Here is an 11,958-nt window from a genome sequence, read left to right as displayed (position 1 = left end):
GCCATTTTGTAAAAGGGCAAAAGGGGGGATAAGGGGAGACTGGGCCGGGCTAGAAGGCTGAAAATAAAGCAATAAAGGGAGGAGGGGGTAAGATTTGGGAGTTCCCGCGAGGTTTTGTTTGTGTGTGGGGGGGGGGGGGGGGGGGAGTGAGTGGGCGGGGCTGGGATGCCACGTCAGGTTTTAAGCCAGGAGCTAACGGATCCAGAGGAGCTGGGTGAGAATCCTGCGCAGGGGAAGCAGAGGAGAAGATGGTGGCGATGGGGGGCAGAGAGTGGGTTTGTGGGGGTCCTCCATGGCCTTAGAGAAGGTTGTGGGGAGGGGGGATAATGGGTGGGTGGGGGTCAGTAACTGGGGATGATGGGAGGGTCAGTGAACTCTATGGCCCTGGAGGACTGAACCCTCAAAGACCTTTTTAGGCTACATCCACACTGGAGAAATAACCCAGTTTGGCACCGATTTCACTTGTTTGGCTCAAGGCTATGGAATTCTGGGAGTTGGAACTCCAACTCCCAGAATTCCATAGCTTTGACCCAGAAAAAAGAGTTAAAGCGGTGCCAAACTAAGTCCAGGGTTTAGCAAACCTTACTCCCCCTTCCCACTGTTTTTTTCCTTAAGAGACGGGTAGTAAAGGGGAAAAAGTAACTTTCCTAAATTCTGGTGTGTAATATCTAATAGTAATAATAATAATAGTTAGGGTTTTCCTCACCAGGCTGAAAGGTGTCAAGTTACAAATGAAATCGCAGCATAATACTAAACAATAATAATAATAATAATAATGGATTTTAATAAAGTATAATCATTAAAAAACAGAAATGAACATGACAGAGGTAGGTCAACTGGCGGATGCTTCCCTAGAGCCCAGGGCATGAGTTACGTTGTCCTGGTTTGAAATACAAAGGAAATCTCCCTGCAATTGTTTGTTCTGTTGGACGAATCTTTTCCAAACAGAACCATAGGGATATGACTAGCATATGACTATTATATGTAGCATCATCACAGAATCAGAGTTGGAAGAGACCACAAGGGCCTTCCGGTCCAACCCCCTGCTATGCTCTAGCCCCATCCTATGGAACCCTGGGATTTATAGTTTTAGGCATGGTAGTTTAAAGCATGTCAATTTGCATTATTTTCCAGTGTCAGTGCACCCAGAGAAGGCTCAAGACCTTGTAAAACTAGAAGTCTGAGGATCTCTGTAGGATGAAATCAAGGCAGTTCAAAGCAATGTCAAATTGCATTATTTCTGCAGTCTCAGTGCACCCAGAGAAGGCTATAAAGACCTTGCAGAACTACAGATCCCAGGATTTCTGTAGGATGGAGCCAGGGTAGTTAAAGCAGTGTCTATGCACCCTCAGAAGTTTATAAGTTTACACTTTGTAAACCACTTAGGGAGTGCTTAAGTGCACTGATAAGCGGTATTGAAATGTACTTGCTATTGCTGTAAAGACCTGGAAAACTACAGATGTCAGGGTTCTGCAGGATGGCGTCATCTCGGCACCAAATTGCCTTAATTATGCAGTGCGGACGCCTATTCTGAGTGATCTGGGCTGAGGCAATGGGGAGAATGGGGAGCTCCCCACCACCATTTTGCACAGACGTGTTCCCCTTAATGCCCTTCCTCCTCTCCCCAAACAGGGAACTGTGGTGATGGCGGCCTGCAAATGGTTGTGGACAAACCGGTTGGGAGACGTCATTGCCGTCCTGACAGTCTGCTCCGTGCTGCTGTTGGGTGCCGCGTCTGGGCAGCACGAAGGCTTCCACGGCCATGCGCATGAGGACTTACACCATGGACACACACACGAGCATATCTGGCACGGCCATGCCCACGAGGACCATCCCCACAGCCACGGGGACGCGCGCCATGGCCACACACACGAGCATATCTGGCACGGCCACACTGATGAGGACCACCCCCATGGTCACGCACACGAGGACTTTCACCATGGCCACACGCATGAACATATCTGGCATGGGCATAGCCATGCTCACGAGGACCATCCCCAGGGCCACGCGCATGAGGACTTTCACCACTGGCACAGCCACGCGCACGAGGACCCCCGGCACGGCCATGCCCACGAGGACGCCCACGGCCATTCGCATGAGGGTCACATAGGTGGCCCCAGCCAAGGCCAGTCCTTCCCTGGCCATGAAAAGGAGCCTCTCCGGAGGGAGAAGCTGGAGCCACTGCGTCTGTGGGCCTACGTGAGTCTGTGGGGCTGAGCGGAGAGGGGTGCTTTGGCCCCTGCCTCGGTGGGAGCTATGCAAATCCATGCCCAAACTGTGCCACTGTCCTGTGCACAAGACTGGAGGGCATCTTACCTTTGTCTGGCGAAAACTCCCAGGAGGATTTTTCCTTCCTTCCTTGTTTTCTTCCTTCCATCCTTCTTTGCTTGCTTCCTTCCTTGCTTCCATCCTTCCTTCCTTCTTTCCATTTCCTATCTTCCTTCAGTCCCTTCATCTTTCCCTTCCTTCCTTCCCTCCTTCCTTCCTTCCTTCCTCCCTTGCTTGCTCGCTCGCTCTTCCTTCCTTCCTTCCTTGGAGGGTTTTAAGCAGAGGTTCTGTGGGATGCTTTGTTTCAGAGATGCTTTGTTTCTCACCAACTACAGTACTATTACAATATTTCCTCATGATGTATAAGTAAAATCAGTGTCAGGATGGCTTGGATGGTGTCTTCCTGCATGGCAGAAGGAGCAGGACTGGGTTGCCCTTGGGGGTCCCTTCCACGTCTAGGATCCTATGTATTCTGGGTAATTCTGGACACCACGCTTCAAAAAGGATATTGAAAAGATGGAGCATATCCAGAGAAGTGGTCTCTCTAGGAATCTCTAGGTCCTCCAGCACAACTCTAAGGTCAAAATTGGCTTGAAATTGACCATAGAATCATACTGGAGGACCTACTAATGCTTGGAGAAGTGTTACCTCTAGCAATCTCTAGGTTTTCCAGAGCAACTCTAGGGTTAACGTCCACTAGAAACTGACCTTAAAATGGCGCTAAGGCCCTACAGATACCTAGAGAAGTGCTCTCTCTGCGCAGGAGGACTTAGAGATTCCTAGAGTGAACATTATATTATTCAAATCTGTGAATAACCAAAGCCACAAATGTGGAGGGCTGACTGTCTGGCTCCCTTCTAGAGTCTTCCTGACACCTCTGTGGGGTCAGCCAGGCGTTCTCTGCCTTGCAGTTGCCGTGGCTCTTGGCTCCCGCTCTCTGCCCCACTAACATGACCCTTTCTCCCACAGGCCATCGGGGCCACCCTCCTGATCAGCGCCGCCCCCTACTTCATCCTCTTCCTCATCCCAGTGGAGTCCAACACGGCCCAGCACCACTCCCTCCTCAAGCTCCTGCTGAGCTTTGCCTCAGGTGGCCTCCTGGGGGATGCCTTCCTCCACCTCATACCACACGCCTTGGGTGAGTGGCACTGATTCCCGGAGCCCCAGATCCGATGGACAGGGTTCCCTCCTCTGCTCACCCTCTCAACATTTTCCTCCTACAGAACCCCACGCCCACCATGGGGACGGAGACGGGCATGGCCACCACCACCACGCCACGGGGCCTGGCCATGGGCATTCCCACCAGGGTAAGTGCAACCACGTCTGAGGAGGTCCCCAGGCAGAAGGGGTGTGTAGTCCTTGTTCCCAAACATTTACAGCTTATAAAGTGGCATGGTGTGAGTTGTTTTGTGTCTGGTTGGCTCTGCTATAGAGCCAGTGTGGTGTCATGGTTGGAGCATTGGATAAGAGAGACCAGGATTCAAATGCCTGCTTGGTTTAATGTGTCCAGAGTCGCTCGGTGGGATTTTTGGGCCTAGCAGAAGTCTCTGTGGTGTCCTAGTCCAGTGCTCCAACCATAAGGCCACACTGCCTTTACAGCAGAGCCACATGAACATGAAGCAACCCAGTCCTACTCTTTCAGCCTCAGAGGAAGGCAATGAATAAATCATGCCAAGAAAATTCAACCAGTATGGTGTCGTAGTTGGACCAGAATTCAAACCCCTACTTGGCTTAGGGAGAACTATGGGCAAGTCCCACTCTCTCAGCCTCAGAAGAAGGTAGTGGAAAGCCCCTCTGAAAATATGGTGCCAAGAAAATTCAAGGAGAGGGTTGCCATGTTAGGATACAGCGTGGTGTAGCTTCTTTCAGTGCTGGACTAGGATTCTGGGAGACCAGGGTTCGAATTCCCACTCAGGCCTGAAAACTCACTGGTTGACCCATCAGGTTAAGTAGGGAGGGCAAGGCCAAGGTCAGTGCAGTGGATGTCGCCTGGCAGATGGGCTTTGGAGTACTTCTGGATACCTTTACCACTGCTCTGGTGGGTTGCTTCATGTCCATTTGGCCCTGCTGTAGAGCCAGCCGGGTGTCATGGCTGGAGCATTGGACCAGGACACTGCAGAGACCAGAGTTCGAATCTCTGCTTGGCTCAGAGAAACCCACTGGGTAACTTTGGACAAGTCACACTCTCTCATCCTCGGAGGAAGTCCAAGAAAATGCCAGGGTTGCAGCCACTCTGCAGAGATAATCCAGTTTGACACTACTTTAACTGCCATGGCTCCACGCTATGGAATCCTGGGATTTGTAGTTTGCTTTGCCATCAGAGCTCTCCAACAGAGAAGGCTATGGTCCAAAAGCCACTACAGAAATAATCCAGTTTGAGACCGCTTTAACTTCCCTGGCTCAGTGCTAAGGAATCCTGAGAATTGTAGTTTATTGTGGCACCAGAGCTCTCTCTGAGAGAGGAGGCTAAATAACTCACAAAACTACAGTTCTTTTAATCAAAACCGCAAATGATGGACTCTGCAAAAGTCAAAGCTGCAAATGTGAAGAGCCAGCTGTATTTATTTTGTTTACAGCCAGCCCTCCATATCTATGGGTTTTTTGTCCACGGATCCAAGCATCTGTGGCTAGAAAATATTTTTAAGACATACAAATTCCAGAAAGCAGACCTTAATTTTGCCTTTTTATATAAGAGACACCATTTTACTAGGCCATTTTTTTATTTGTTGCTTGCTATATTTTATTATTTAATGTTAATATGTATTAATACGTATTTTGTTAAATTGTTTTAGTAGAATGTATGCCATAGGGAGGTTTATTTTATTTTATTCTATGTTTAACTGAGTGTATGTACAGTGCTGTGTAAATTTACAGTGCTCTATAAATAAAGCTTAATAACAACAACAACAACAACATTGAATTTATGAGACTGGATCGTCCACGGAGTTTGGTGTCAAAGGGGGGGGGGGTGTCCCAGAACCTGCCTTTCTCCCAATATAGGGATCCAAGGGGGCAAATCTGGAGACTGGAAGACCCCTGTATTATCACTTGCTTCTCTGTCCACCACTTGCAGGTCCTGAGCACCAGCACATGATGTCGGTCGGCCTCTGGGTCCTGGGGGGCATCGTGGCCTTCCTGGTGGTGGAAAAGTTTGTCCGGCACGTCAAGGGGGGCCATGGGCATGGACATGGCCACGGACACAGCCACGGTGAGTAGGGCCAGGGCACTAGTCAGGAACACACCCTCCTTCCCTGGGATCTGTAGTTTTGTGTGGCACCAGCACTCTTTGGCAGGGAAGGGCTGAAGACCTTGCAAATTACACTGGAAGACCTACAGATGCCTAGAGAAGTATTCTCTCTAGGAATCTTCAGAACCAGTTGGATGGTGGCCATAAAATTGTCTTGGAGTTCCTACAAATGCCTAGGGAAGTGTTTTCTCTAGGAATCTCCAGGACGTTCCTCCAGTGTGGCCTCTGGGGGACATTGATCGTCTAGTTGTGCTGGGGGACCTAGGGATTCCTTCAGAGAACATATTAATGAAATCCGCAAATAATCCAATCCGCAGAAGTCAAAGCCACCAATGTGGAGGGCCAACTGGGTTGTGGAAATGGGGGGCAGAGCTGGGGGTCCGGGACCCTCTTCATCTTCTTCTTCTCCCGTCCATCCCCCCCTTATCTCTCCGCAGCTGCCAAGGCCAAGAGCAGCGATGACGAGGCGGAGCGAGAGCCAGCCGCTGCCCAGAAGGGCCCAGCGGAGAAGGCAGCCTCCAAGAAGAAGGAGAAAGAGACCCCTGGGACCAGTAAGAACTTGAAGGGGAGGATACTGGGAAGGGTGGGAAGGGGGTTCGCTCTTTGGCTTCTTGGTGCCAGGGCTCTGGAGCCCCTGACTCACCACCTGCCTCTTCCTCCTCTTTCCTTTCCCTTTCCTTCGCCTCCTCCCCCTGTTATCTTCCTCCTTCTCCATCTTCCTTTTCTCTTCCTCCTTCTTCCTCTCCTACTTCTCCTTATTCTTGCTCCTTCTCATTCTTTTGTTCTTCCTCTTATTCCTCTTCTTTTCTTCCTCTCCTCCTGCTCCTTTTTCCTCCTTCATCCTTCTCTTCTCCCTCCTCATATTTTTCCTTCTCTTCTTTTTATCCTCTCCTCCACTTCTTCTTCTTCCCGCTCCTTCCCCTCTTCTTTTTCCTTCTCTTCCTCTTCTTTTTCTTCTTCTTCCTTCTTTTCCTCCTCCTTCTTCCTCTTCTCCGGCTCCTCGTCATTTTCTCCCTTCTCCTCTTTTCCATTCTTCTTCTTCCTTTTTCTTTTCTTTTTCCCCCTCATCCTCCTTTTTCCTCCTCCTTTTCCTCCTCTTCTTTCTTTTTCTTCCTCCTCTTCTTCCACTTCTCCTCTTTTTCTTCTCTCTTTTTCCCCTCCTGCTCCTCTTCCTTTCTTTTCTTCTTTCTCCTCTTCTCCTCTTTCTTTTTCTTCCTTTTCCCTAATCTTCTCTTTCCCTTGCTATCTCATCCTCTTCTCTCCTTCCTCCTTCTCTCCTCCATCTTTTTTGTTTCCTTCTTTTCCTCCTCTTGCTTCTCTTCTTCTTCCTTTTCTCTCTCCTTCCTCTCCTCCTTCATCAACCTCTTCTTGTTCTTATCATCCTCCTTGTCCTCTTTCTCTCCTTCATCCTCATCCAACTCCTTTTCTTCTACCTCTTCTTCTCTTCCTTCCTCCTTCCTCACTCTCTTCTCATTATTCTCTTCTCATTCCTCTTTCCCTCCCCACCAGCCATGCGCGTGGCCGGCTACCTGAACCTGGCGGCCGACTTCGCCCACAACTTCACGGATGGCCTGGCGCTGGGGGCCTCCTTCCTGGCCGGGACCACGGTGGGCGCCGTCACCACCTTGACCGTCCTGCTCCACGAAGTGCCCCACGAGGTGGGAGATTTCGCCATCCTTGTCCAGTCCGGATGTAGCAAGAGGAAGGTAAGACCTTGCGCCCATGCCCACCTGCTGCTTCTTCAAAGGTTTGTTGTCCTCAAAGACAAAAAAAAGGTTGGTTGGAGGGGGTAAATCATGGTTTCTAGCTGGCGGTTTGAGAGGGGTTTGAGTGTGGACTTGGTTTGACATGAGAGAAGGGAGTTTGTGTTTATTGTCCTCAAAGGGAAGGGGTGAGAAATAGAGGTCCCTAGCTACCTCCGGGCTCAGAGCATGTACAGAGTTCTTTTGCAATTCTTGCGCTCCATAGCATGGAGCCGTGGCGGTTAAAGCAACATCAAAGTGTGTTAACTCTGCGGTGCAGATACACCCCCCAACTCTGTGCCTCCTTCTCCCTCCTTCTTTCAGGCCATGAAGCTGCAGCTGGTGACGGCGCTGGGGGCGCTGGCGGGGACAGTCTGCTCCCTGCTGGCTGAAGGGGTAGGCGAGGCGGCCACCGCCTGGATCCTGCCCTTCACGGCCGGGGGCTTCATCTACGTGGCCACCGTCTCGGTCATTCCGGAGCTGCTCCAGGATTCGGGGCCCGTTCAGTCCCTGCTGGAGGTCCTGGGGCTGATGGGCGGCGTGGCCATGATGGTCTTCATCGCCCAGTACGAGTAGCAGGGCAGAGGCGGCCGGCGGGGGGTTTCGGGGCAATGGGTCCCCCACGGCGTTCCACAAGAGGAAGAGGAGGAGGTCTCTCGACTCCCACCATGCTTTCCCGGAGCCTGCAAAGAGGAGGATCCTAAACTTTGTCACCTGAAAATCCAGAATTTCCTGCCTCCCCGGCCATGCTCTTCCTGGCCTCCAGAGGGCGCTGTGAGGAGCCATAAGAAGAAGCGAGTCTGGACCTCCAGAGGGCCAACTCTACTGTCCCATCTCCACTCCTAGATGGAGGATGATGGGAATTGCTCTACTTCAATGGGACGCAAAAGAAATGGGGGTTCTGGGGCAGAGGGATGGTCTTTCCTTTGGTGTCGGGGGCCAAAGCGACCCCCTTCCGACCCCTAGTTATGGGGCCAGGAGAATGGGGAAATCACCAAATGGGACCAAAACAAGATGGAGGGAAATGCAGATTTGGTGGACTAGATTTTTCAAGTGATGAAATGTGATGCTGGACAGAGATCGAGAAGAGTGGCTTTTGCTGGCTGCCCCTCCCAGAATCCCCCTGCCCAGTGGATTCTAGGTGTTGTGGTCCAAAATGAGTAACTTGTTTTGTTTTTTGCCCTAGCTCTGGATTGGGTTAGGGGTTTATTGGAAATCATGGCTCCAGAATGTATATAATGGTGGAAGGTGGGGTTGAGGTTAGTTTTTAGTTGCAGGTTTCCAAGCTTTATGAGCTCAGGTGTTGCAGATGGGGATGATAGGACCTTTGTTCCCCCTCGAACCCCAACATGCCACCAAAAGATAGCAAAGGGACCCCCCCTTGTTTCTGTATGTGTCTTTTCTGCTGCTTTAAATGTTACTCCAGATGAAGGAAGGTGGGAGAAGAAACACTCCATTCCTACCGCCAACCTTGCAGGGTAGGACACCTCTTCCTCTTAATACTCTTTAAGACGCGTCAGGAGGGCTTAGTTCATGTGTACACTTCCTTTTTATATGTATATATTTACATGATTTTGGGGGGAATCTTTTGTAGAACATTGTATGGGATTATTGATGGTCAAGAAATGGGTGAAAACCAGGAAAAATAGGAATAAATATGAGAAATAATTCACTTGCCTTCCCTTTGGAGGACAGTAGGGACCCCGGGGGCAAAGGGGGCCCTTTTGACAATTAAACCAAATTGCTGCCTGGATTCTAACCCAGTTCCTTCAATCTCGCCCTTGCTCCTGACGTTTTGGACTATGGCTCCCATCATCCCCCCTAAAGTTTACTGGGGAGAATGGGAGCCATAGTGTGTGTGGACCAAATAGGAGGAGGTGAATTAAATTTCAATCTGGGACTGATGCATTTGGTTCAAATTGATTCTGGTTGGGTCAGCGCAGTCTGGGGGGACGGGACCCTGAGGCTTGAATTAATCATTATTTTTTCCCCAAAGGAGATTTCTTTGTTAATGGTGATGATAATTTGGGGGTTAGGATGCTGGTGGAGGTGGAGGGCCATTGTAGGGGGCAGTGGTCACTTAGCCACATAGTAACAATAAAAGGATTCTAGATCCAAAGGACGTGACGGCATCTCTGTCTTTTCATTCCTCCCTCTGGTCAGTTTGGCATTGGGGGGCAAGTCGGAGCAAGGCCGACCAATCATGTGCCTGGCCAGACGGTCAAGCACATACCTGGTCTAGCACATACCTAGCTGGACATCTAGCATGTGCCTCGCCAGATGGTCAAACACACGCTGGACCTAGCACATACTTGGCCAGACGGTCAAGCACATATCTCGCCAGTCAAGCCCATGCCTGGCTGGATGGTCAAGGATATACTTGGCTGGATGGTCTAGCAGATACCTGGCCAGACTATCAAGCCCATGTCTGGCTGGATGGTCAAGCATATACCTGGTCTAGCAAATATCTGGACAGACGGTCAAGCCCATGCCTAGCCAAATGGTCAAACATATGCCTGGCCCAGCACATACTTGGCCAGTCAAGCCTGTGCCTGGCTAGATGGTCAAGCATATACCAGCAAAGCTACGGAAGTTGGCTAGGACTTTCCCCTTGGCGCCTCCCCACCTCTGACTCAAGGCAGCCAGACTGCAAGACCCATCAGCCACTGTTGGGAATGATGGGAGTTGCAGTACAAATGCAGCCTTTGGGGGACGTGCGGCATTCCCATCAACCCTTCAGGCAACTTGGAAAAGTTACCTCTTTTGTATTGCAATGCCTAAAACCCCTTGGGCAACTTTGAAAAGTTACCTTTTTATTGCAATGGCTAAAACCTCTTGGGTAATTGTGAACATGTAACTTTTTCTGTATTGTAATGGCTAAGACCCCTTGGGCAACTGGGATTAAATAATAATAATAATAATAGATGCAAAGGCCAACATCCCTCAGTCAGCCAACTTGCAAAAACAGTACCTTTTATTTTTATTGCTTACAACTGCTTCCAAGAGAGGAAGGACTAGGGAAGAGCATCCCGGGTTCAAAAGTATCCACAAACATTGCAGAATTTTAGAAAAAGCAATTTGATCCCTACTTTTGACTGCCATCTTGGGGGGGGGGGGTCCTTGGATTTGTAGTTTTGCTGAGAGAGAGGCCCCCACCAAACTCCAAATCCCAGCCATTCTGGACCATGGAGTCCTTGCATTCAAAGTCCTGCAGCAGGGAGGAAGGGAGGGAGGGATGGGGCAACCAGAGCCTTGGAGGACTGGAGGGTAAAACCATAGAGAGGGGTGCCTAGAGGGGCCCGGCCCAGCAGCCTGAGACCTCTATGGCCCCCACTTCCGGGGGAGGCGGCCTCCCTTGCTGTGTCCTCTCTGTCCCTCCCTCTCTATGATCATCCCCTTCAGTTGCTGCTGCTGCAAAGTCCAGTGCAACCAGCAAAGAAGCCATGGCTGCTGCCCCTTTGAGGCTGGGGGGCACCCTGGCCCTGGTCACAGGTGGCCCCCTCTTTTGCATGGGTTGGATGGGGGATTCTGGGGAAAAAGGGGGGCTGCTTCCCCCCACCCCCACTTCCTGTGAGGAGGGGGCTTGGGCTTTGCAATTGCAAGGACCCCTTTGCAAAGGAGGAGGGGGCTGCAAATGCAATTGAAAAGGGGGCTTGGGGAGCTCTGGGGGGGAATGGGGGGCTGTTTGGGGGACAAGGAACCATTTTCCAAGCAGAGCTTGGAGAAGTTACTTTTTTGGAAGTGCAATTGCTAAAATGCCCCTGGCAACTTGGGGAAAAAATTATTTTTCCTGTATCTTCATCCAGCTTGGGAAAAGTAACTTTTTCTGAATCGCAATGGTTAAAAAGCCCACCCCCAGTTTGGAAAATTTAACTTTTTGGTGCTTGAAAATTCCTCAGCCAACTTGGGAAAAAAGTAACTTTTTGAATTGCAGTTTTTTAAACCCCTCAGCCAGCTTGAGAAAAGTAACTTTTGGCATACCTAAAATGCCCCAGACAGCCTGGCAAAGTTACCTTTTCTCTATTGCAATGCCTCAAGCAACTTGGAAATGTTACCTGTTTTCTGTATTGCGCTGCCTAAAATTCAGCCAGCTTGGGAAAAAAGTAACTTTTTGTATTTTAATGACTGAAATCCCTGAGCCAGGTTTGAAAAGTTACCTTTTCTCTATTGCAATGCTTAATATCCCTCAACCAGCTTTTTTGGAATTGCAATGCCTAAAATCCCCCTGGGCAGCTTGGGAAAAAAGTAACTTTTTGTATTGCAGTGGCTAAAACCCTTCATCTACTTTGGGGAAAAAAGTAACTTTTGTATTTTGGTTTTTAAAACCCCTCAGCCATCTTGGGGAAAAGTAACTTTTTGAGTTGCAGAGCCCAAAAATCCCTGAGCCAGGTTGGAAAAGTTACTTTTTCTGGGATTGCAATGCCCCAAATCCCCCAACCTGCTTGGGAAAGTTCCTTTTTTTCTGTATTTGCATTGCTTTCATTCCTCTTTCATTAAGCCATTAAATGGCACCACTTTAACTCTTTTTCTGGCGCAAGGCTATGGAATTCTGGGAATTGGAGTTTATTGTGGGCCCAATACATATATTGACTGACCTGTTGGCATTCCTGCCTGTTGCAAGCATATATATATAGATAGATAGATAGATATATAGATATATAGATATATATCATATACTATAAAATATATATACAGAGACAT

The 11,958-nt window shown here is 49.5% G+C and overlaps 1 protein-coding gene across 3 annotated transcripts; it reads left to right on the top strand.

The window, feature by feature from the left end:
- Nucleotides 1-22: 22 nt before the first annotated feature.
- SLC39A7 (solute carrier family 39 member 7) lies at nt 23-9,379 on the top strand. 3 transcript variants are annotated; one of them, XM_042454680.1, is made up of 8 exons: nt 23-87; nt 1,633-2,199; nt 3,238-3,406; nt 3,492-3,575; nt 5,342-5,476; nt 5,953-6,066; nt 7,025-7,221; nt 7,582-9,379. In XM_042454680.1, exons 2-8 carry the CDS (start codon nt 1,645-1,647, stop codon nt 7,831-7,833), a joined length of 1,506 nt encoding a protein of 501 aa, XP_042310614.1. In that variant the 5' UTR covers nt 23-87; nt 1,633-1,644; the 3' UTR covers nt 7,834-9,379. The 3 variants fall into 3 exon arrangements, with proteins under 3 accessions (XP_042310614.1, XP_042310613.1, XP_042310615.1); XM_042454679.1 differs by lacking the exon at nt 23-87 and adding an exon at nt 145-214; XM_042454681.1 differs by lacking the exon at nt 23-87 and adding an exon at nt 215-271.
- Nucleotides 9,380-11,958: the final 2,579 nt, after the last annotated feature.

Source organism: Sceloporus undulatus, chromosome 2 (assembly GCF_019175285.1).
Source record: "Sceloporus undulatus isolate JIND9_A2432 ecotype Alabama chromosome 2, SceUnd_v1.1, whole genome shotgun sequence".
Taxonomy (NCBI): domain Eukaryota; kingdom Metazoa; phylum Chordata; class Lepidosauria; order Squamata; family Phrynosomatidae; genus Sceloporus; species Sceloporus undulatus.
The sequence above is the reverse complement of the archived record's forward strand: the minus strand, read 5'-3'. Positions and strand labels throughout refer to the sequence as shown.